This window comes from Syngnathoides biaculeatus, chromosome 14 (genome assembly GCF_019802595.1).
Source record: "Syngnathoides biaculeatus isolate LvHL_M chromosome 14, ASM1980259v1, whole genome shotgun sequence".
NCBI lineage: Eukaryota > Metazoa > Chordata > Actinopteri > Syngnathiformes > Syngnathidae > Syngnathoides > Syngnathoides biaculeatus.
In genome coordinates, this window is record NC_084653.1 from 22,998,757 (window position 1) to 23,023,812 (window position 25,056).

At 42.6% G+C, this 25,056-nt stretch overlaps 1 protein-coding gene across 4 annotated transcripts in view; it reads left to right on the forward strand.

The window, feature by feature from the left end:
* Positions 1-25,056, forward strand: part of LOC133511827 (glypican-6-like) — a 103,828-nt gene that overhangs the window by 22,419 nt on the left and 56,353 nt on the right. For 2 of the 4 annotated variants that reach the window (XM_061840795.1, XM_061840796.1), the window contains exons 4-5: positions 20,921-21,079; positions 24,516-24,907. In XM_061840795.1, the coding sequence (XP_061696779.1) occupies positions 20,921-21,079; positions 24,516-24,907 (551 nt within the window). Of the gene's footprint in view, positions 1-9,446; positions 9,553-20,920; positions 21,080-24,515; positions 24,908-25,056 lie in introns of those variants that run through there. The other 2 variants (XM_061840798.1, XM_061840797.1) reach the window with 2 other exon arrangements.

Below are 25,056 nucleotides of genomic sequence, written 5' to 3' on the forward strand. Positions count from 1 at the left end.
TGCCCGGGCCTGCCTTCGAAAACACACGCTGAAGATTTTTCTGTTCTCTGCTGTTGGCTGCCTCCATTGTCATATGCACAATCGCACAGGAAACACAACGCAGTGTCCAATGATCTGTAAAAACCCCAAAAAAAAGAAAAGAGTCTGAAAATGTATTTTCCAGAATAAAGGCGTTATTTATGCTTTCAAAAATACATCTGATCCTTAAAGGGGAAATCCACTGGTTTGCATTAACAATGTAACCAATAGGTCATGTAATATGTACTCTATCTTGACAATGTGATGTTAAATCCTCTCTCATTTGATAGTGTTTTGATGAGATTTTTAATCGGCAATTGCTAATTTTCAGGGGTGCTGCCATTTTTGCAAGTCACATGATCTACATGCGCGGATGTGACGCGTTATGTGCCGTTACAAACGCTCGATTACATGGGACACCATTAATGCCCAGCGCTAATTTCTCGGATTTATCCTCATCTGATGAAGAAAAAGGGGTATTGGTTGATCAGGAAGACAGAGGAATACTCCCATACACATCCGTGAGCGGCACAGCCGTGGGCGGTTCTCCGCCGCTCGGTTGATCGGGAAGACGGAGGAATACTTCCATACATAGCCATGAGCGGCACGGCCGCAAGTGGCTCGGTTGGTCGGGAAGACGGAGGACTACTTCCATACAGATTTGAACCTGTGGCTGTAAATAATTGCCGCCGAGTGGCAGAGCCGTGAGCTCGCTGCCCGCCGAGTGAGCGCCTGGCTCGGCGGGGAGCGAGCTCACGGCTCCGCGGCTCCACGGCTCGGCGGAGTGAGCTCGTCAGAGTCCGCGTAATTCTGCCCAAAGAACCATCCGAATATTCAACATTATCTACAGCCGAGCAGCGGAGCTCGCTTGTGGGGGAGCAAGCTCATGGAGCGAGCTCCGGGGCTCGGCGGGGAGCGAGCGCATGGCTCCGCCGCTCTGTATGGAAGTATTCCTCCGTCTACCCGATCAACCGATACTGCTATTTCTTCATCAGATGAGGATAAATCCGAGAAATCAGCGCTGGGCACAATGGTGTCCCATGTAATCGAGCGTTTGGAATGGCACGTAACACGTCACATCCGTGCACGTAGGTCATGTGACTCACGAAGATGGCAGCGCCCCTGAAAATTCATAATTGCCGATTAAAAATCTCATCAAAACACTATTAAATGAGCGAGGATTTAACATCACATTGTCAAAATAGAGTACATATTACATGAGCTATTGGATACATTACTAATGCAAACCGCTGGATTTCCCCTTTAAGTTCTACATTTTTGTACAACAGTGGCAAGAAAGCCAATAACTGAAAGTAATAAATGATGTACGGTTTTCTGTGGTCAGTTAGTTGATTTGATTTTGTTTTGCTTCATGGTTTGTGAGCCAAAAATCACTTGCAATTTGAGATACTAATTTTGAACTGGTAATAAAGAGAACGCAAAGCCTAACAGCTCCACCGGTTTTGTCAGAGCAAGGCCATGATTCTACCTACCGATGAAGTTGCTCCAGGCTGTTTGCCGATGAGAATTCTCAAGATACAGTACTCTGTCGTCAAAGCTTATTTATGAGCGCAAAAATACAATGCCACCTCCAAAGTTCCGTTCAGAACTTACATGCATATAGTTGTCGTATAAACAAAGAACACTATTTGCTATCAGGTATCAATTTTGCCGCATCAACAGCTCCTAACTGCCGTCTGGGTTGAGTTAGCGCCAGACAAACGATGTTACAATACGGGCGGAGGCCACGTCGCAATAAAATCACTTCTGAAGCGATCGTTTGTTTACTCTCAGCCGTGAGTCGGACTGAAACACGCTCGCATAATGACGCAAATGAGCCGGCGGAGTGTGTAATGCGCACGGGTTCGCTCGCGTCATGTAATGGAACGGAAAGGATTAGAAAGGTTAAATCGGAGTACCTGCATGGTGGGGGGTCTTTTGGGATCGGTTGATGATGAATGACCAAACCACCGTGACCTTCCTGTCCGTCACACGCGCCGAGACGGAGCTGGGAATAGCTGTCATCTTGACGCTTTACGACTTCCACGCTATCCTTTGGATCTAATCACAAATCACCTGCAGTTAGCGCCTCAATGTGGCAGCGTCATTGTACAAAGGGGGGGCATGTGACACAAAAGTGCCTTTTTAATTGCTAACATACAAATTGTCGGGTCTCCAGAGTGCTTGGCCACCTGTCAAGTATAAAATTACACAAACAAATGTTTTGTTATTTTTTTTTTCTAAAGCTGCCCATGCCGGTAATGTGTTTTTAAGCAAGCCATTGATTTTGAATTTTGGCTAGATGGAAAATCACAGTTCAGCTAATTTAAATAATGCCCCCCCACCTTAAATCAAGTTTCTCCACCCATGACACAAGGTTCACGTTAACCAATTTGAAACTAGATAGCTCTCTACGAGAAGAAAAACAAGACATGATGAGAAAAGATGGACATTCATTGAGAAATTTGGAATGCCCTAAAAATAATGAGATTTAAAAGAACACACACCTACGACCAATCAATCACAAAAACTGCCATCTACCATCTGAAGAACTTATCTAGAGAGAAGTCTTGTATGTGTCAGACCAGGAAAAACTCATCCATGCTTTTATCACAAGTACACTTGACTATTGTAATGGTCTTCTGACTGGACTCTCAAAAAAATGGTGTTAAACAGCTGCAGCTCGCGTTCTGACCAAAACAAAGCAGTCACGGCATATAACTCCAATCCTAAAGTCCCCGCCCTGGCTTCCAGTCATCTTTAGAATAGATTTTAAAGATCTGCTACTGGTCTATGAATCACTAAATGATTTAGGTCCTGAATACATGAAAGAAATGCTTACGGAATAGAAACCCAGTAGAGCTCTGAGATCGACTGACTCAGGTCAAATAGTGGAGCGCAGAGTCCAAAGCAAACATGGTGAAGCAGCATTTAGCTATTATGCTGCACACAAATGGAATACGCTAACGACAGAGGTGAGGTCAGCTCCAAGTGGGAATGTTTTGAAATCCAGGTTGAAAACTCTTTTTTTTTTTTTTTTTTTTCCATGCTTTTTAGAATATGTCCACTTTTTGATCATATTACTTGCACTGTATGCGGCTTTAACCCATTCATGGGCAGGGTGGCAATTTTTTGACTTATTGAGATAAAAGTCTCCCAACAGGCCACAATCAAGGAAATAAACCTTTTTCGTTTAACGCATAAAGCAAAGGGCAAAGAAGATGTACCATCTCGCGGGCAGCGGGACGGGTATGTTATCAGTTCTGTGAAGTGGTACATACTAGAGATATGTTTATGAATTAATTCTTATTCTAGAACGAGATTTATGTATTAATAATCCTGATGGATTAGCATTTTGAAGACAAACTTGGTCGCATACTGACCTTTCTCCCTTTCTTCTCTTGGAAAAAACGCTCCATGTGTACTTGAGGCAGCCATGTTTGGTCAGGAAGTAAAGGGAAAGAACTCCGTGCTCACTTTGACCGATGAGTTATCCTCTCCTGACACTAAATTATGGCTTCAGATTAAAACACTTCAATATTTTGGTATACTGAAGGATATAATCCGTGAAAATCATGATGTCCCAAAAATGGAACGCTGCCCACGAATGGGTTTTAATTGTCCATCCATCCATCAATTTTCTTTGCTGCTTATCCTCACGAGGTTTTTTTTAAATATTTTGTCATCTTTATTGTTTTATTGCGGTTTTAAATGTTTTATCTCTTTGTTTTCAAATGCCTTTAGTCATGTAAAGCACATTGAGTTACCTCGTGTATGAAATGCGCTACACAAATAAATTTGCTTTGCTTTGCTTACAAACTAAGAGACATAAGAGTAGTAGATCAAGGAAAACCAGACGCTATTGATGACCAAAACACCGTGACAGCTGTGAAGAATGCCCCAAAACAACAGTTAGTGACATCAGCAAAACACGCAGCGGGTAGGAGTGAAATTATCACGACTATTTGCTGAAAACTTCCTGAACAGAAGTACAGAGGCTGCGGCAGTATCTTTTGAAGCCAAACCCGAATGTTTTCAGTCTCCAGCAAAAATACAGTATCTCCATAGGCCTCTGCCTGAGGTGAAATCTATTCCTGCTCCTCTTCAATGCAAACCGACGGTATTACGCTTGCGCAACGCGTGTCGCGCATCGCAAATAAAGGACCGGATTGGATGCCGCGGAGGGGGATTTTTGTTTGAGTGCTGTCTCTAACTTGCATCTCATCCGTCCAAAATGGCCCCGCGATGCTCGCTCTCCGCAGAGCCGTCGTTTGCCTGGTTTGCAGCGCCGGAGCGGCGCACGACGACGGATGCGTAAAAAGGGGGGGAGGCAGGGGAATGCTTGATATTTATCACCTCTGCCGAAGCGTGGGCCAGAGGAAGGAAGGAAGGAGGGATGAATGAGCGGAGCTGGGAATTGTCTTCACTTTGTTTTAACATTGCATTAGTAGTTAATGTCCCAGGAAGTGATGCATGCGGCCTTATAAAAACAATCACTCCTGTTCCCGTGCACCCTCGTATATATTTTTACAGGAGCACGATAAAGCAGCGTGGCCCAAAGATAACATCACGAGAATATCATTTGACATGGTTTTGGTGAAATATTCCCCCAAAAACTCATTATTTCAGCTGTCGGTCGGCATTTACCCGTAGAAGTTGTTGCCCTCGAGGTTTTGTTTAAATTCCGCTTAAATGCGATTTTCTATAACATAGAATGTCACGGGCAGCACGGCGGTAAAGTGATTAACACGTCTGACTCACGGTAATTGTGATCACGTTAAAATCCCGAATTTGAAATTCCCCCTGTGGCCGTGCAGCAGTGCCCACTCGGTGATAACGTCCCCATGTGTGCCCTGTAATTGATTGGCGACCAGTCCGGGGAGGAGATTACTTTTCACCCGATGCCACCTCGCCACGGCTCTGAACAACATACGCGGAAGGAACAGATGTTTTTTTTTTTTTTTTTTTTTATGAAAGCTCATAATTTAAAGGTTTTAGAAAAAAGACAAGACACATGCCTCATAAAGTCCAAAATGATGCAATCTATGATTAATTTGGAGTCTTAATTAAAAATACACGATTGTCGGGATTGCAAGAGGAAAAAAAAACATTTGCCATAGAGAGGCGCAATAGACTATGGATCCGTTGGGAAATCACGTTTAGACCGGGTGAAGCAGCATGTGGCTCACGGCTCAAGGTTACTCTCGTGCGCTGGGTTCCAAGTAGCTGCGAAATAATTCTACATCTGGGATAACAAGGCGACTCCCGTTTAGCGAAAGCGTGGCAGCAGCTGCCGAGTCAGTCGGGAAGACCTTGTGCGGGTTACATCTGCTCTCTGCAAACTCCGGCAACACAGCCTGGCGTGTTTATTGTTCTGTTGAAGCGGAGTTCTGTTCGCAGATGGATTTCAACTCATTATTTCAGGTTCACTGTTTTTTTTTTTTAACACCAAAAGAACCTCGCTGATCATGTATCTCTGCAACGGAAGATTTCAGTTTATTCTCTTTGTGGTTTTTGGGTTCTCATCCAGTCTTCCTTAGCTACAAACTCAAGGTGGTGAAAGGAGGCTGGTTTTTTTTCTACATTGACAGCTAATTAGAATTATATCTTGGGTTATGAAACCATTGATTTATTCACCTGAAACATGCTCTTTTATCAAAATAAGATATGGGAAAGTCAGACAGTTGGTTTACACAAAACGTATTTAAAGTCCGTGTAAAGAGAAAGTTCATATTTCATGTCAATTTAACACACCACAGAAAAGAATGTCGTTAACAGCCCTGCTGTATGCACTCGCAGCCAACAACGAGGCTCTCTAAAGTTCCTGTGCTGGCCCAAATCTCTTGTCCACACATTGGCTATTAACTCAGACTTTTTTTTATAAGTAGTAAAACTGAGTGCCTGAAACTGAGCTGACGAGAGCTCAGCGTTACATCGAACGGGGTGAACTTCCCCAGGTGGTTTGAGAATGAACTTCTTCTTCTTCTTCTTTACCTTTCGGCTTGTCCCGATTAGGGGTTGCTACAGCTTGTCACCTTTTTCCATCTAAGCCTATCTCGTGCATCTTCCTCTTTAACACCCACAGTCTGCATCTCCTCCCACACAACATCCATCAACCTTTTCTTTGGTCTTCTTCTGGATATTACGCTATGAACTGGAAATATATTTCATACAAATACTTACTGTAATTATGACTAGGTGAGAGACTCCGGCCCGTTCCGACTCGTGTTCAAATTGGTGGTCGCTGCCGGAGGAATGTCATTTCGTAGGAAGCTGAGGACCCACTGCAATCACAAAAAATATAACTTCTCCATCATCCACTCTTGAATATACAGCAAGGCGCAAGAATCAAGCATTGAGTGGTTCTACGGACTGGCTAAAATCAAAGAATCACCGATGTAGCCTGTATTTTAGCTCCGAAACAGTGAAGGTTAAAAATGGAACAGGACCTAAAATGTAAGAGTTAATCTTCAGTTTCTATCACTCCTTGATTGTTTTTGCTTAAAGATACATATCTTTCTGAATGTCTCCAATTTTGGGAAGTATTTAACCCTAACACTAACGTTACTTAGTTACAAGGGGACACAGCTACTACGGGTTTCCAGCTCTATAATATTTTGCATTGAAGAAAAGATATGCGTTCCATACAATACATAAGCAACATATCAACAGTATATATACAAGTAATCATAAATATGTACTGAGAGCGATGGGTGGTTGGTGAGTTGCTGGCTAAGCCAAGTGAAGTGTGAACAGTGTTGATCATATATATTATAAATTTAATCTCATTTGAAACCAGAAAGCAGTCATTAACGTCACGATCTTGAATTGCCATTTCTATCCTTCTATCCTCACGAGGGTCGCGGGGATTGCTGGAGCCTATCCCTGCTGTCAACGGGCAGGAGGCGGGGCACACCCTGAACTGGTTACCAGCCAATCGCAGGGCACATCGAGACAAACAGCCACACTCGCAATCACAATTTTAGAGTCTCCAATTAATTTTGCATGTTTTTGGGATGTGGGAGGAAACCAGAGTGCCCGGTAGAAACGCACACAGGCACGGGGGAGAACGCGCTAACTCCACACAGGGAGGGTCTGGGATTGAACCCGGGACCTCAGAACTGTGAGGCCAACACTTTACCAGCTGAGCCACCATGCCGCCTTTCTTCTTTTTTAATTTCCATTTCCGTAAAAGGAGCTCTTTTTTTACGTTTATTGGTCGACTCATGGGTCAAACACTTTTTGCGTACGACGTATTGTAGTTCAGCTCCTTGTTAGAAAACAGTAAATTCATCAGTCGGACATGTGCATTTAAAATAGATGAGTGAAGGTCAAATTGCATTTACCTGTAAAGATAGTATTGCATTTTCGGTTAATTCTGAAATTATACCCCCCAAAAAAGGCGAATATCCCTAACTTTTTTTTAGTGCATGTCAGATGTGTCTACTTTCCCTCAGGTCTCACCTAACCCGTCAAATTAAAACGAGACAAAGCAATCCCTCGAAACGCACCGTCGCCCCCGTCAGTCTTTCGCCGCCGCCGCCTTGTTAACGGCGATGGCTGGCCCTCGCGCTACATAAGGTTGGTTTTGAGGAGAGGGGAACGCGGCCTCCGGTCGGGGCGCTGACGAGAGAGAAAAGTCCCGGCGCTGCGGCGAGGTTGCGGCGCTAATGAGGAAGCCGTTAAATGCTGAGCGAAAGGTAATAATCAGTAAAGCGCCACCGGCTTGCGGCCCCGCGGTGCCGTCGCCGCCGCTAAGTGGATGCAGAGCATGTTGGCATGCATGTCTAAGCGGCGTGTGGAATGGAAATCCATAACGGGCTCCTCCTCCACTTTGATTCCACACTCTGTAATAATCAGCATGCACAAAAAAAAAAAAAAAAAAAAAAAAAAAAGCAGACATTGCTACACATCCGCATCATCGCTCCTAAATGTGCTGAAGATGCTTACACACATTAATCTTCACTGCATTGGTATTGGTCGGCCTCGCTGCAGTAAATTGCACATGAATATTCACAGCGTTTTGCCTACGGACTCAAGCATGTTGTATGTTTTATTTCTCTATTCATCTTCCTGACTTTGATTCATACAGGCACCGCTGCTTAATTTGTTGATGTCTTTCCCTCAATTTTAGCCCCATAAGAGCTTATTTCCCTTCATAAATGTGACTCGAGTCAGGTGATAATATTTGCACCGGTGTGATATTGAATAGAAAAGCAAAAGTCTTTTTTTTTTTTGCGTGCCTCGGTTGATCTTCTGACTGCTGATCATAAAATATGTATGCATTCCGTCCGATGGGAATAAGAAGTGAGGCCACGGACTGGCCTGCAGCATCGGGGCATTGCTTAATTTGAAGCACTTGCCGGCGATACATTTTTCAATAACTGTTGATTGGTTTGCCTGAAATGAAGGCTAGAGACGGCGATGGACTAATTTCCTTTATATATGGAAACCAAGTTTTGGCAGCAAGTAATTGAAATAATGTGTTGCGTTGAGTCCAGGTCTTGCCACCTTTATAATGATGAAGTCATAAGTCATATTCCTGGCATACAAGCATTAACACCAGAAGGAGGAATTGCTACACATCATAGTGCAAACGTGACTGCTCACGTCAGCGTGTAGATGCAGTTTTTTCACTTTTTTTTTTCAAAGAATAAATAATTGTAATAAGGCGCCACGGTGGCTCAGCTGGAAAGCGTTGAGCTCACAGTTCTGAGGCCCCGGGATCAATCCCGGACCCGCCTGTGTGGAGCTTGCATGTTCTCCCCATGCCTGCATGGGTTTTCTCCGGGCACTCCGGTTTCCTCCCACATCCCCAAAAACATGCAACATTAATTGGAGACTCTAAATTGCCCCTAGGTGTGATTGTGAATGCGGCTGTTTGCCTCTGTGTGCCCTGCGATTGGCTGGCGACCAGTTCAGGGTGTACCGCGCCTCCTGCTCATTGACAGCTGGGATAGGCTCCAGCATTCCCTTGTGAGGATAAGCAGCTAAGAAAATGGATGGATGGATGGATGGATGGATGGATGGGTGGATGGATGGATGGATGGATGGATTGACAATGGACAATGATGGACAATTGTAATAAGTATCAGATGAAGAAATGCACATTTGCAATATAACAGGAAGTTTTGACATCTATGGTTTAGTTCCTCTTTAAGGAACCTAAACTATTAACTCATGAGTTAATGAGAGATCCCAACCTGTCTTAGCAAACAAAACTAACTCATGAAAGTAATAGACAAAGCAGTTAAACTGAGCAATGCAACATTCCTTAGTGTACTTTGGGAGAAGAAAAAAAAACACTTCTAAGTCGACTGCCAAAACTGGTCGATGCAAATAATTCTGGCTCAAGGCAATAATAAAAAAAAAAAAAACATTATAAAAGCATATTTGTACTGTCCGGAAACCAATTTGCCCTGCCCGGAACTATTTAGCCTCTGTCCATGTTTATCGCACGGACAATTGCTTCAGGCGGACACACTTTTGGGCCAGGAACAAACATTGCCAAAAGCGACAGACGAGCGTCAGTAAGTGAGTTTTAAGACCCGATTAGATGTGCAGTGTACATGCAAAATTCTGAATTAGTTAACTCAATAATAATTAGTTTTTGCTTTGTCTGTGTTGCGGTCTGAAATGGTCATCACAAGCTAATGCTAATCGCGAATGCTAACTATTTGCCAAAGGCTAGTTTTGTGGTCTGAAATTCTGCACAGAGTTTATACCGTGAACTAAGTTTCAACATAAGCAGTTTAATCATAGAAGTCCAGCCCTCACAAATGAAAATAACATGTATGTTATGAATGTTATGTATGTTAGTAGTTGAAAACAAAACACAAAAAGCAGCTTGGATAATGGATGGATGGATAGCATTTTGAAATGATTGTTGTTATTCTATTTTATCATGAAACACCAACTCATCGATTCTCCAATTCTTTTAAATCACCTACACGTTGCTGAGGGATACCTTGACATCAATGTGTGTATATATATATATAATATATATATATATATATATATATATATATAAAAAATATGACATATTTGCTTGGTGGATGAAACCCTTTTTCTCTCTATTGCTTTCCCTGCCATGCCGCCTCTCCCGGGGATAAAAACCAGATTCCCATCCTACAAAAGTATCACACTGCTTTCATCGCTGACTGTTTTATGTCGCCTGGAATTCATTTCTGTCTTGAATCTGTCCCTTTTTTATGCGCAAGGACAACCGCACGCCCCTGTGTCTGCACCTCCATCAGCCGCCAGTCATTTAAAGCACATCATGTCTTTCATTATGACTTATGACATGACCGAAAATGTGATATAGTGTCATTGGGATTGATACGGCGCAATTTTGAACTTGAGGAGGGAACTCAGCTATTCTGTACACAACACCTCTGGAGACATTATTAAAAGTGGAAAGGGAAGAGTGTGGGAATGCACGGGTTTTATGCATGCATACTGATTTTCGCGGGCATTATAATTCTATCTCTTCCAGTTTATTTCACAATGTTATGATATCTTTTCTGTCTCGAATCAAGATTTCTATGGAAATTTTAGGTACATGTGTAAAATATATACATATACACATATATTTGTATGTACAGTATAACGACTGTATACATATACAGCGTGCCCCCACATACTCGCTGATCAGCACCCACAGATTCACCTATTTGCAGATTCATTTTTTTCCGCATTTTTTTTTTCAAAGCTATTGAATTATTGAACAGACAAATGAAACTAACACAACTGATCATATCCACCTAACATACATATGAAACTAATGAATGAATTTTGTAAAAATAAGAGACAAAATTGGCAGAACAGTGGATCAGCTGGAAAGCATTGGCCTCACACTTCTAACGTCCCGGGTTCGATCCCGGACCTGCCTGTGTGGAGTTTGCATGTTCTCCCCGTGCCTGTGTGGGTTTTCCTCCGGGCACTCCGGTTTCCTCCTACATTCCAAAAACATGCAACATGAATTGGACACTCTAAATTGCCCCTAGGTGTGAGTGTGAGTTTGGCTGCTTGTCTCGATGTGCCCTGCAATTGGCTTGCAGCATCCTGCCCATTGACAGCTGGAATAGGCTCCAGCCCGACCCTTGTGAGGACAAGCTGCTAAGAAGATGGATGGATGGAAGAGATTAAACAAAATTTTTCATGAACAAACCTTTATCCAACTCCTCATCAGTTTTAAGTAGGTTCTTCCCAGTTATGATTCTAAGGCAGTGATTTCCAACCTTTCTAGAGCCAAGGCACATATTTTACAATTGAAAAATCCCACGGCACACCAACAAAAGTAAATGTCACCAAAAATGAATAGAATAATTACTTTATGTACTTCCTGCCATGTAACAGAAGAGGATTTTTTTTCTTCGGTCTGTCATTGTGCCTCACTGACATAAACGGATGAATAAAGATACATTATTTATTGGAAATAAATGTTTTTTTTTTTTAGCAATTACATAAAATTGCATAACTTCCCACGGCACACCTGAAGAGCGCTCACGGCACACTAATGTACCCCGGCATGCTGTTTGGGAATCATTGTTCTCAGCAACCAACCAACTAATTAACCAGGCAAACAATTAACTAACCAGGCAGCGAGCCCACAAGCTAAACAAATCCTAACAAGCTAACAGAAATAAGTAACTAGCCCGAATTGGACAAATAGGGAAGAAAAAAGTCACTCAGAACAGCCTGAAGGCCAGCGACTTCAATGGAGAACACACAAGGCCGTGAAATATTGTTTGAGTGGTTGGAAGCAGCAGAAGCCAGAGCGCATATGTTGCACATCTTTTTGGCCAGGTGTACCGCTGACTGTTTTTTTCAAAGTCGGTAGCTTCTAATGCCTCACAAAATGCCCTTAACATAATGGTGCTACTTATGGCTCAATTAGAGATAAGTGGAAAGACGAACGCGGCTGCAGTCTTAATTTAGACTGTCTGTAAAAAGCAGACTTGTATACTGTTTGCCTGCAGGAGAAACAATAACAAAATGCAAGGGAAAGGATCGTGAAATCTGCCGATCACATTGATTGATCATGTCATACTGTTTGTCAAAACCTAATATATTTTAGATTATCAAACTGATTATCGAAAAAGTACGGAAACCTGATTACTCATGTGGACAAATGTGAAAAAAGATCTACTAACTGGGCAGATCATGATTTGGCCTAACATAGTCGCTGAATTGCCGTGCAGTTCAATTTGCACATTCTTAGAGGAATACAGAATATGCGGAAATAATTTGCATGAATTTAACACATTCAGGGGCTAATTGTAATAGCTGATTTCGCATCTTCAAATACCGGACCTGAGACGCAGGTGCAAATGGCTGTGCCGTGCTAACACTTATGATTAGGGGGCGGGAAAAATGGCAGGCAATGAGGAGAACAGAGCTTTTCTCTTTGTTTAAACATTTTTAAATGCCAGAAATTATTTATGTATTGTGTTTAGCAAAGCAATTCTGGAGCTTCCAAATGCTATGCTAAATGGAGGGTGTCAGTGACAAAACTTTTTTCATCTGGTTCATTTCATGGGACTATAAGGACAGCCTGGTGCTGGTCTCTCCTTTTCTGTATGTGCCGTGCCAAGTTTCAAACGCAATGTTACGCAGAAATTGTCACTCTGGATGAATCCCGAGTTTTATGCATTTGCTGGCTTCACTAAAGTTATTGGAGTGGGACATTTCCTTTGTGTGATTCAATAATGTTTTTCCTTTCCACTAACACTTCCAATCCCATCACTATCGCTTCAAATTTTATTTTCGGTGCTCTTGCAAAATTTGCCTCTTTTTATCATTATTTGGCCCCTTCCTTGAACGAGGATGACAAACGCCACATTATTTTATGTTATATAAGATTATCTAAGGGTTTGTACCAATAATGGGTTTAGAAATGGGTCACGGTTGAGCAGTCTTAAATATTAAATGTTCAATATTTATGAGCAGAAATCTCACGTGTATAAGGAAAGCCGACGATGCCGAGTCAAGACTCCGTGAACGGAATGTAGCCATTGAAATAGTGACCTGACTGAGGGACTGAGGAACAAGGAAGTGTCCTCGATAAATAAGAGCGAGCATGTCGTGCCCAAAAAACAAAGTTTGGTGGTTGCTAGAAATAGCGGACTAAATCATGGAGCTGTTGGAAGCCCGACCGCGGTTATTTATCGTCTCGCCGTGTCCAGGATTTTTCCACAGCATTTTTATTTTTTTTTTACTTGAGGGATTTCTCTAAAAAAAAAAATAGTCCCAAGGATACCATCAGTCCCTCGTGTCGTGTGTTACATCTTTTGCATCCCAGATCCTGCTATGTTTCTTCTTCGTTTCAGTTTGATCATGTTTGCTCACGAGATATCTGTCTTGGAGGACTTGATTCGAGATCGGTGGTGGAACAGAATCATGCGTTGCGGTGTTGATAATTACAGCGCACACCACACACAGTACAAAACTATTAAATGCCTGATTCATTATTTTCATGAATAGGGTCTCTCAGCACCCATCTACCAACATACTCACTCTCTTGCCTCTGCACATGTCTAAACCATCGAAGTCTGCGCTCTCTAACCTTGTCTCCAAAACATCCAACTTTGCCTGTCCCTCAAATGAGCTCGTTTCTAATCATATCCCACCTGCTCACTCCGAGTGAGAACCTCAACATCTTCATTTCTGCTACCACCAGTTCTGCTTCCTCTTGTTTCTTCAGTGCCACCGTCGCGCTATTTGAAATCTTAGTTAAAGATTGCAATCCAAGTTCATCATGCACAACATGGCCACCAACAACAGCGTGTGCTCTCTGATTGGATGAACATCCAATTTTGTTTCGGGGTCCTTAGTGCTCATTGTGCTCAGTTTTGATTGACAACGACAGCGGTGCACTGCATCAATGGACAGGTTTTCAATGACGTCACCAAAGTCCTTAGAGCAATCAGATAAATTAACGATAGAAAATAACCTCACGCTTTTGTTCTCTGATCTCTATGACACACAAGATGGCGTAATTGGAAACCTATCTATACTGAGAGCTTTTATAATATCCATCCGTTCTTAATCCCGTTTATCCTGTTCATGCTTGCTGGGCACTGCAACTGGTCACCAGGCATTCGCAGGGCACATATCAACATGGACAAGCATTCACATTCACACTGTCACGGTGTGGGAACTAAACCTATGCTGCCCGCACCAAAATCAGACGAATCCATCAGTGACTGTTTATAATATTTATACGATATTATTCTATTATAGACTTTATTTAGAATAGAATAAGGCAGTAAATATGGTTGACAGCGCTTAGATCACTGACATGTAAGTGACACAAAGTAATTGCGACTGGTGATGGCAGCTTGTAAACACACCAAAAGTGTCTCTGATTTCATATTTAAACTGTTTTGCTGTAATTAAAATGAGTCAAAGCTCATTAGAAAGCTGGGCGCGCTCTTGTTAGGCAGAGGCACAGAGATTGGCTCAATACAGGAAGGTTAAGCGGGGATACGTCTCCATGCTTCAAGCCTATGCTTCTGCCTCACTAATAAACACAGCTATTCATGTGAAATAATTCCCCCTGAGTGCCTTGCACAGGGTCGTCGACAGCTTCTGATGGAAATCAAACTTTCCATAATAGCGGCCCAAACCGCCATTAGCATAGAAACAAAATGCTTACTTTGTTTTGTCTGACAAATGACGCACAATGCACAACCCTGCAGTCCTCTTGGTGGGTTGAGAAATAAAAAAAAAAACAGTGCTAATTAAAAAAATCTAAACAGCTAGCAAAAACCTAAATAAATCCAAAAAAAAAGCAAAACGGAATGACTAACGGAATTAACAAATAAAACAAAGATGGGAAACCAACAAGACAAAGGACCAAAAACAAAACTACAACGAAATCCATGGAACACAACTAATAAGACGACATGGTGGAAGACTGGTTAGAGCATCTGCCTTGCAGTTCTGAGGACTGGAGTTCAAATCCTGGCCCCACCTGTGTGGCGTTTGTATGTTCTCCCCGTACCTGCGTGGGTTTACTCCGGGCACTCCCGATTTCTTCCCACATCCCAAAAACATGCACGGTATCTGAATTGAGGACTCTAAATTGCCCATAGATTGGCAAAATTAAAATGCGAGCGAACAAAACTCAACCTATAAACTGACAATGAAAAGAAAAGAATAAGCAAACAAATGGCTTTTGATATTAATTTGTTTATATTTTTTCATGATACTGATACATACTTCAATTTACCAGTTGATCTACCTTCCTATCCTCACCTATGGGCACGAGTTGTGGGTTGTGAGCGAAAGAACAAGATCCTGGATACAAGTGGAGGAAATTTAGTGTCCTGTGCAGGGTGTTCGGCCTCTCCCTTAGAGATAGGGTGAGAATCTCGGTCATCGGGGGGGGGCGCAGTGTCGAGCCGCTGCTTTTCCGCATTGAGAGGAGCCAGATGAGGTGGCTGGGGCATCTGATTCGGATCCCTCCCGGACGCCTCCCTAGTGCGGTGTTCTGGGCATGTCCCACCGGAAAGAGACCCCGGGTACGACCAAGGACACGCTGGAGTGACCATGTCTCTCGGCTGGCTCGGGAATGCCTCGGGATCCCTCTGGAAGAGCTGGAAGAAGTGGCTGGGGAAAGGGAAGTCCCTCCTGAACCTAATTTCCCCGTTACCCGACCCGGAGAAGCGGTAGAAGCTGGATGGATAGATGGATGGATGATACTGACTTCCTCCCAAATTCCATCTGATTTCCATAGCTCTGATCCTCTTTAGGGTCACGGTTGCGCTGCAGCCTATCCTAGCTGGGTACATCCTGGTCTAGTATTTTGCATAGGAACAAAACTACCAGTAGTTAACAAAACAACCAAATGAGACAAAGTACAAAACTACCGAATGATTTAAACAAACCCAAGAAACCGATGACACTGGCTAGCGTAACTATCTTAGAAATGAACTCACAAAACAAACTTGGACAAAATTAATGAACAGCACTAACACAATGATTGATCCATCACCTCGTGCTTTCCATTCGGAAATAGGTGATGAGGAAAATGGATCAGTGTAATAATGTCACTTAATACTCTTATTTGATGTACAAGTTTAGATGATCTCATGAACTCTGTTTTTTCCATCACAATCTGGAATCATGTGGTGGTGATGTTCTATGGCGTGTGTGATAGAAGGACATCTGCTTCCAAACATATGATTCTTTTTACAGCCGTTTACTTTGGCCCTTTGTCAGCCCAAATGTTGCACTTGCTAAACCGAAAAACCTCCCTAGATGGTGCTCCAAGATGCAGCAAATGTCAGCCGCAGCCCATTAGAGTCCATTTTTGTATTGTTGCTTGTCATTTTCATGCCACAAAGCGCAGCGGTTTTGTTTGTTGGTTGCTTAGTAACCTCAGGTGCTTACCCCACGGGTGATTGTGACGAAGGCGCAGTTGGAATTTACAGACCACTTGCAACGGTTCAAGTGGGGCAGCAAACTATCACATCCAGCACATGTGACTGTGGTTGGGGGGGGGGGTGATTTTGCCTTTTGTGCCGTTGTGTATAAAAATAGATGGGATCCTTGTGCTGAATTAAACAGAGTTCAAATGGAATATGTTAATGTTTAACACGGTTTTGGCTTTCTTTACTCGTGTGGTTAATGAGCTGATATGTTTTCTGTTATCTTCATCTCCAATGCATTGACAATGTAGTCTCTTCTATCAGTAGTAATGTATTTTTTTTTATATGGGATGTGCTCAGCTGCTACTTTTATGAGATTTTTATGACATTTTGTTACCTGGATTGTGACGGATATATTGCACTCCCAATAATGCTTTGGAGCTATGACCTCCATTTTTAGAGGCAATAATTTATTTCCAATACATGTTTCCTTATTTCTTTTCAAACGTCAAAACAAAGACCGGGAAAGTAGTGTCTTCACTCCTCCATCTTGGCTATGTGATAAGTTGCCGGGCGGAAAGACGATCCGGTGAGGCCACCGAGCTGTTTCAACCTTGAAAAGAAAGGGCACGGTACTCCTCTGTGTGTCGGTGTCCCTTGAAAGCCCATTTCCACATATGCGGTACATTGATATATGACGGCCTCAGTGATGTTCGAGACTGCCAGAGCACAGTGAAGGGATGTTATGTCAAGATGTCGCTTTCCTTTTTTTTTTCTTCTTCCTCCTGCTACCAGACATAACTGAAGAAAAGGTTGCAGCGCCACAGTTGCGGTGGTGGTGCGGGTGGTGAATCAATGGTCTTTATTCTTCTCGGCTAAAATAGACGTACAGGATGCTTAAAGGCTTCTGAACGTAGGACGTGGAATTTGAGGAAGAGATCATATGCAAATGCGTAGAACATAATCTAATGACACATACAGGAGCTGTTGGAATAAAAATCCCGAATGAGAATAATACAGTCATGCCTTCACTTCTCGCTATTCTGAGCCATCAATTGACTCCCACATCATCTCAACAGGTCAGGCCCAGCCTTTTAAAGCCACACACATGCAAAGTCACAAATGCTACCATAAAGAATGTGAGGATTGCAACAACAATTATAAAAATATAATAATTCCTGCAGCTCACATAGATATTATGCACTGGTGTTGGTCTTAAAATCTTAAAATATTTCCAAATAATATGACAGATCAGTTATTTTTGCAACACTGCAATGGAATTAATTAATCCATGTAGTTAATCAATGAAATTCCAAAGAACTATATGGCATTTTTGCTGTCAATTAATATTACAAATGTTTAAAATTTGCACAAAAAAGACCCCATTAAAACTGACGTGTCATGTGCTCACAAATAATTGTTGAAAATTCGCAAAAGGTGAAAATGAATGTAATGCGTCCCCTGGTGGAATACAGATGTAAATGCATGTACAGCCAAATAGGTTGTTGAAAGTGTGTGATACCTGGAACAACTAATCCAAATCTACAAAACGAGCAACACGTTTGTTGTTTCCAGACTTTGTACGTTTCTTCTTGCTCTGCTCTGATCCGAGAGCAAACACATGCCCTGTCTAAAGTATGCCACCAACGTGAAATCGTTAAACCGAAAAGACGGCGGGGATTGTGATTGATGCAGCGGTATGTATTGCCGTAGTAGCACAAGGCTGCAGCTCTCTTTAAGATGTGCAGTAAATTGTATTTAGAAAGTAAAAGACAGAAAATGACTTGATGCTGAGAAAATTGGCCTTTTGCGATGTCTGCTGAGAGCACTTGGAAAGTAAGTGCTGCTTTGAGCTGGAGTCCTGTTGACTGTCATACTCGTGTGCCACTTCAACAATATAAAAATAGGAGATCGACTGGAACAAGAGAATTCAGTTCCTGTGGACTCATCAGACCTGTTAGAGTTGTCTTATCCTCCAGGTAGAGAGACTTGCGGCCATACCGAAGGAGCAGTCTGCGATGTAGGCACAACTCTAATGATAAAGATGGAGGTGGCAGAACTCACACATGCAAACTCCACACAGGGAGGGTTGGGATTGAACCCGCTCCTCAGAACTATGAGGCCAATGCTTTCCATTTGAGTCACCGTGCCGCCCGGTTCAAAATCCTTGCTGATTTATGGTAAGGGGCACCCCAGAGTGGTCATCAGTTAATCGTCAGATACATGTAGAGAAAAAAAATCATAATCCCGTTCAAATCTACAGACAATTCAGAAGCTAACATGCATGTTTCTGAAATGTGGAAGCCGGAGTACCTGTGGAGAAGACTCAAACTCGACCCAAAGATGGCCGGAGTGAAGTTTCGCATCCAGAACCTTTTCACTGTGAGGCCAACATGCCGACCACCATTCTCAGAATGCTTTAGTAAGCGCAGATGTTGAGGAAATTGTTGTGGACAAAATAATAACTGGAGTATGTGTTGAGGTCAACCAAATATGGCAATAATTCTACAATTATTGACGCTCAGTTTTTCCTGGTGCATTTCTGTGGTCCGGTCAATGGTAGTGTCGTGGTTCACGTGGTTGCTTGATGTCCATGGGTTCTGCACAAGAGACCCTGTGACCCTGAACACTAGGGTAGAAACAAACATAGATAAGTCGATAGTTGGTGGAAAAGCTGCAGTATTAGTGCAGTGTCTAAAATGTACACGGAGGCGTGTTTTTCGATTCTGTACGCTGTGAGTAAAGTTTGCGGATGGACCGAACTTCCCAAGATTTCTGTAGCTCTTTCTAAATCACCGCTAGAGGGAAGAGAATGATGTGCATCATTAACTTTTCCCCGATGTCATTAATTATGTAACGTGGAGCCGAATCTTCTAAAGACAAGTAGCGTTTGCTCTCAAACTGATTTATCTTTAGCTAAACTTTAACTGGTGGCATCAAAACTACAATTCATTCTCAGCCCCGTGATGATGGCAGAATGCGGTGCTCCACATATTGTCGCAATAATGTGCGCACTTTGCTACCAGCAGTTAAGTGCCATTTAGGGAACTTTCTCCATTCTTTTCCATTTACTTTTATCTATGCTTCCATTCTGTATTTTTCCTTTAACTATATTTCAGATTTGGTTATGCTGTCAGTTGTTTCCCATCGTGCGGCGTTGTAGATTATTCCTGAAAACAATATGGAAGTGAGAAGAGTCTCTCTCGGGTCTTTTGTACCACATGCCAAGAATGTCGATGTAAACCTTTGTAGTCCATTTAGCTGCAGTACTTAACTTTGTTAAACGGAAAAGACGACAGCCGTGGGAAAACTTGGTCAATAAAGAAATTCCATTGTTTTTTATTTTTTTTCATTTTTTTGGTGGCACTTGATACAAACGAATACCTCGTATGTATTTAATTAGTGGCTCGTATGTATTTAATTAGAGGCTTCACATATTCTAATGAAAATATTTCCCCCATTAAGCAATGTTTGTCAGTTCAATTACATTTTGGTTGATAAATGGACATATATGTGAACTTTATCTGTCAATGCATGCATCCATTTACTTGAGAGGAAAATGTGAGAGGAGGAAAAACAAAATGGTTTTATTAAAACTACAAAGACGTTTCAACCCTTTTCATGGCAAAAACTGTGTGTAACCAATGGCAACAACCAGATGCTGTTTTACAGTATTTGCACTCCTCCACGCTTGTGTTCGGCACTTCTTTTTCTAAATAAACTTACCGGTAATACATTTTATCCGTCAGACTAGCAATGGCGACTTCCATCACGTCTTTAGTCTAACGATGGGGTAACGTTGCGGCACATGTGGTTTCCTGTCGTCACTCGATGCGTTCTTGTGCGGCAATGGAATTATGGCACAAAGAAATGTACTCTGTTGCCTTGAGTGCAGTGATTAATTTCCCTTGATTAATTAATCCAAGTTAATACATCTAAGTCCCATTTTTTTTCATTTACCAGCCGATAAGAGTAACTACGTAAGAATCTCTGATAGACGACGTCCATGTTCCTTAATTCAGACTAGAAAAGCCTTCCTATTCATCCCCATGCCCGTATCTTTTATTGGATTATTTTTGACAAGGCTGTGACATTTAACCTGCAACTATTTGAGGATTTACGGCAGTTCTTTCAATTCATTTATTATGGTAGTAAATGCATATGGAAGTAAATGTATGCACACAGGAAATACACAAACTACTGCTGTGCACTGTAACTTGTCCCATGTGACACCGCGCAGCCAATTAAATTTACAACAGACCGACAACAAAAAACAATAAAGTGAATAAGGCCAGTATACCACACTGATATACCAAATATATAGACTGATGTAACAGAGATATGGAGTATATATAAAAAATATATATACTAGCAGACCATACTTTAAAGGTACTGTGCATGCGTGTGTAATAGTCATATGCCAGCCTTCACCAAGGACAAATAATTTAATGAGTCTCATGGTGTTCAGTGGCTGCCGTAGTTGCTCTAACCATGATTTGCTCGGCATTTGGCGTTTCTTTTCACAGGTGAACATCTGCGAGTGTGTCCACAGGGAAACACGTGTTGTACCCAAGAAATGGAGGACGCCTTCGGCCAGCGCAGCAAGCAGGAGTTTGGTGACCTTGTCGACGAGATGAGTCATAATTTGAGGAGCATGTTTGTGTCCAGACATCAGAGGTTTGATGGTAAGGTGATTGTTTATAAACTTTATTTTGCTAGCTCGATATCGTTAACATATTGGACACAATAGTCAAGTTTGTAGGCCACATTACTGACTGTCATTGAACACGAGGATTGTTTTTTTTATCCACAAGGTAACAAAATGTGCTAAAAAAACAAAACAAAACAGGAATTACTCGATAAGACTGTGCAAAGAATAGTAGTGTATGCATGGCCTATACTATATTAGTTCATATTGACTTGATTTATATGAAAATGTGCGGTAAAAATTTGGGGTGCTCTGCCAGTTTGTTCTTGGGCTGCTGAAAACTCATGAATCTATTTTCCATTAATTTTAATGGGAAAAATTGCTTCGGTTTGCAAACATTCTGAATCACAAGTAGATGAGTTTTGTGAGTTGTAGCTCTGCCGAATGTGCTGGTTCTGAGGCTCTGCTTACCTTTTGGTTTTGACAAAATAGCAGGGGTCTCCCCCCCCACCCCCACCCCCACCCCGTGCAGGGTGCGGCTTTTTCTGTTTCAGATCGTGCAGTCTTGAAAGCGGCTCTGGGTCTTCACCCGTCCGACCTGATCGTGTCATTGGTGGAGAAATTGAGTACGGGGGCAGTTATGTAAATTAGCAGCATTTTCGCATAACAGTGGGTCTGAAGTTCAGCGAATCAAAGACCACAATCAAAAGACTGGAGGTGTTAATTTGATAAAAGGCTAACTGTAGCTTTACTCTCTCCAGCCCCTCACGAGGAGACAAGAAGCCCTCGTTAATATGCGAGCGGGCGGAGTAGCCTTCCTCTCATCGGATTAAACGAAACACGGCTCCCCGCTCAGCAGATTGACAAGAGCCATCCCAGAGCCAAACTTTTGCACTCCTCAGCTTTGTTTCATGGTTTTGTGTGCCGTGCTGTGAGATGGAGCCCCCGGAGCGACTGCCTTGACCACAGGCCCGATACTACAGGAGGCGCAAGGGGGGGGGGGGGGGGGGGGCTCATTACCCAACAGAGACGCACACTTACCTCCTTACCTCACCCCGACTCCTTTTAGCCTTTTCAGTGGAGTCAACTCCTTCTAATGAGATATAATAATCCACCGCTCGCTCCCGACATGAGATTGTGTGGGAAGGGATGTCTTATCGCCTCACATGCAGAGGTGATAAGTCTACTGGGGAAAAAAATGGCCACCTGTCTTTTTGATGTCTAAGGTGATTTCAATGGCACGCCCAGTGGATTGCGGCATATAAAACTTTCATTTCTTATTAAAGTTGTGCCTATTAAGTTTTAATTCGAGGTTGACTTTCCAACTCTTGAGGTTTCCTTGGTAACAAGAAGTACAATTTTAAAACGATACCTCATGCTCGAGCGGAATGTTTGCCCAATGCGATGTCCAATAAAAGCGACTTTTGTGCTTTTTAGCAGGGGTGTGAGGAAAGAATGTTGCCATGATTAAGAGTAAAGATGTCAGTCTGTTTTTTTGCAGAGCTTTCTGAGATTTCAAGGGATTTCGAACCGTCACCTGCAGCATTCTATCGTTTTTTTAACATTTTTTTGTCCATCCCCGGGTGCCACGACAACCTGGTTGGGCCTAAGCACTGCCCTTGATTACCAATGCAGCTTTCATTATCATTCTCTTTTTAAATGATTACATCAATACAAAAAAAAATCGAATACTATTGAATTAAAGCAGGTTGGCAAAAGTCACAGTGCCGGAAGAGTGTGTGCCTTTTTCATCCAGGAATGGATGCTTCCTCTCCCTCTCCTCTAGACACGTTTCCTTGAGTCACACGAATAAATAAGCATTATACATATTTTGATCTGCTGCTGCCAACGTATCTCGAATGTCACAAGGAAGAAAGCATAGAAATGGTCTTTGTCTAGCCGTTCAGTTGCCTCTCGGGATTTGCTGCCATTCTCCATAATTTCATCAGCAACAAACCAGATTCCATTTTGAAGTTTCAGATTTTCCCCTTTGAGCCTCCGCAAGTATCGATTGCTACATTTGTGCCATTCGCCGAATTAGAGCGTTTGAAATCGAGTCTGATTGTCAGGATGCTGGGAATTCACTGCTAGGAGATTTGAGAGGAAAGCGTAAATCTAAATGCTGCATTATTTATTAAGCTTGCACATTTGTGAGTTGATGCATTTCTCTGCTAAGCAGCGAAGGCGCGATGGAGCCGAGCGTCGATCTTGATGTTGAGCCAAAACACGCCAAACATGCTATCTATTAGTTCATGTCGATGCTCCTTAGCATTGAATTAACACCTGGTGTTGGAGTCCCACCTACACACTTCTGTTCTCCTCTTGAAGGAGACTTTGTCATGATCGTGCCTATAGCTGGCGGTATAGCTGATAATCTCCATACAGAAAACCTTTAGGCAAAGATATCAAAACCGAGGGGAAGTGGAATACCCGGGCTACACACATTTTAAAATATTTCAACCAAACTCAATTTAGATAGCGAGTGAGATTTTAAATGCACATGATGGAAATATGTGCTTACAGCTGTCACCGTGTTTTGTTCAAGACACGAACTGGAACGACCACCGACAATATTGAGTCTCCTGTCAGATGTCTGTCGTAGTACCGAGACTGACCTTTGATGGGAAGCACGGTCCCACTGGGCATCCGGACTTCCAGAAAATGCAAAGGAGAAAGACTCGTAGTTGAAGAATAAAGAGAAGCTCGGTGTTTGTTTATCTGGTCTCAACAATAAGGCTGCAAAATCTCCTCGTCACCTTGAAAGACAATCAATGCTCAACCCAACCATTGTTCCTCTATTTTTGTCAGCCAACAGCACAAGCGTCAGAAAACTTCTATAATATTCCATCATTACTAAATTGGTTGAGCAGTTACCAAGCTGACTTTACTGACACGATGTGGGAAGTAAAAGCACTCTTAACATAACCCAGGCCACAAGAAAAATGCTGGGGATAATGCTTTAAAGACAACCTATAATCAGTATTTGCTAACTTGGATTTGCGGGATTGGGGGTAATGCTAAAATTTGACCCTATTACCGGTACGTGTATCCCACACTCAACAAAATCAAATGAAACAGGGGACTAACTGTAGGAAATCAAATTTCTCCCATCCAGACAAGACGCTCAAAAATATGTCCTGTGCTCCTCTTCATTTTCGGCCTTTGTTTTCCAGACTGTCATTATGAGTCGACTGTGGACTGTCACTCTCCACGGTTGTGCTGGCAGGCAGTTAACAGCTAGCGGCGCCTTACAGCAGACTCTGCTAACAAATAAACAAACCGTGCTTGGGCTGGCTACCAATATGCCTGAATGTTTTGCAATCCGTGACAGCCTTATTTTTGCTTCAACCAAATACACGGCAGCAATGTCTGACTGTGTACTGCATTTCATTTTGTGTACCTGATTTGTTTGTTTCTGCGTGTGGATGAAATTTAGAGCAACAAAGTCACTCATGACGGGCTTTGTTTTGCAGAATTTTTCTTGGAGCTGCTCGAGAACACGGAGAGGTCCCTGAACGAGATGTTTGTGCGGACGTATGGCAAGCCTTACATGCAGAACGCGGAGGTTTTCGAGAACCTCTTCGCCGAGCTTAAGCGATACTATACCGGGGGCAACGTAAACTTGGAGGAAATGCTTAACGACTTTTGGTCACGGCTGCTGGAGCGCATGTTTACGCTGCTCAACTCCCAGTATGTCATCACCGAGGACTACCTGGAGTGTGTCAGCAAATACACGGATCAGCTCAAGCCCTTCGGAGACGTGCCCAGGAAGCTGAAAGCTCAGGTCACCCGGGCGTTCATCGCCGCTCGCACTTTCGTCCAAGGTCTCTCCGTCGGCCGCGAGGTGGCTCAGAGAGTCTCTAAGGTAAACTAAGGCCTAAAAATCAACAACTATTTTTTTTGTGCATCATCTGCAGATTTGAACACGCCCGAGGTCATGTTTGTTGTTTTTGCAGCGAACCTACTTTCTTTCTGCTCTTTCACTGTAAACAACTTCCTCCTTACTCTGACTAA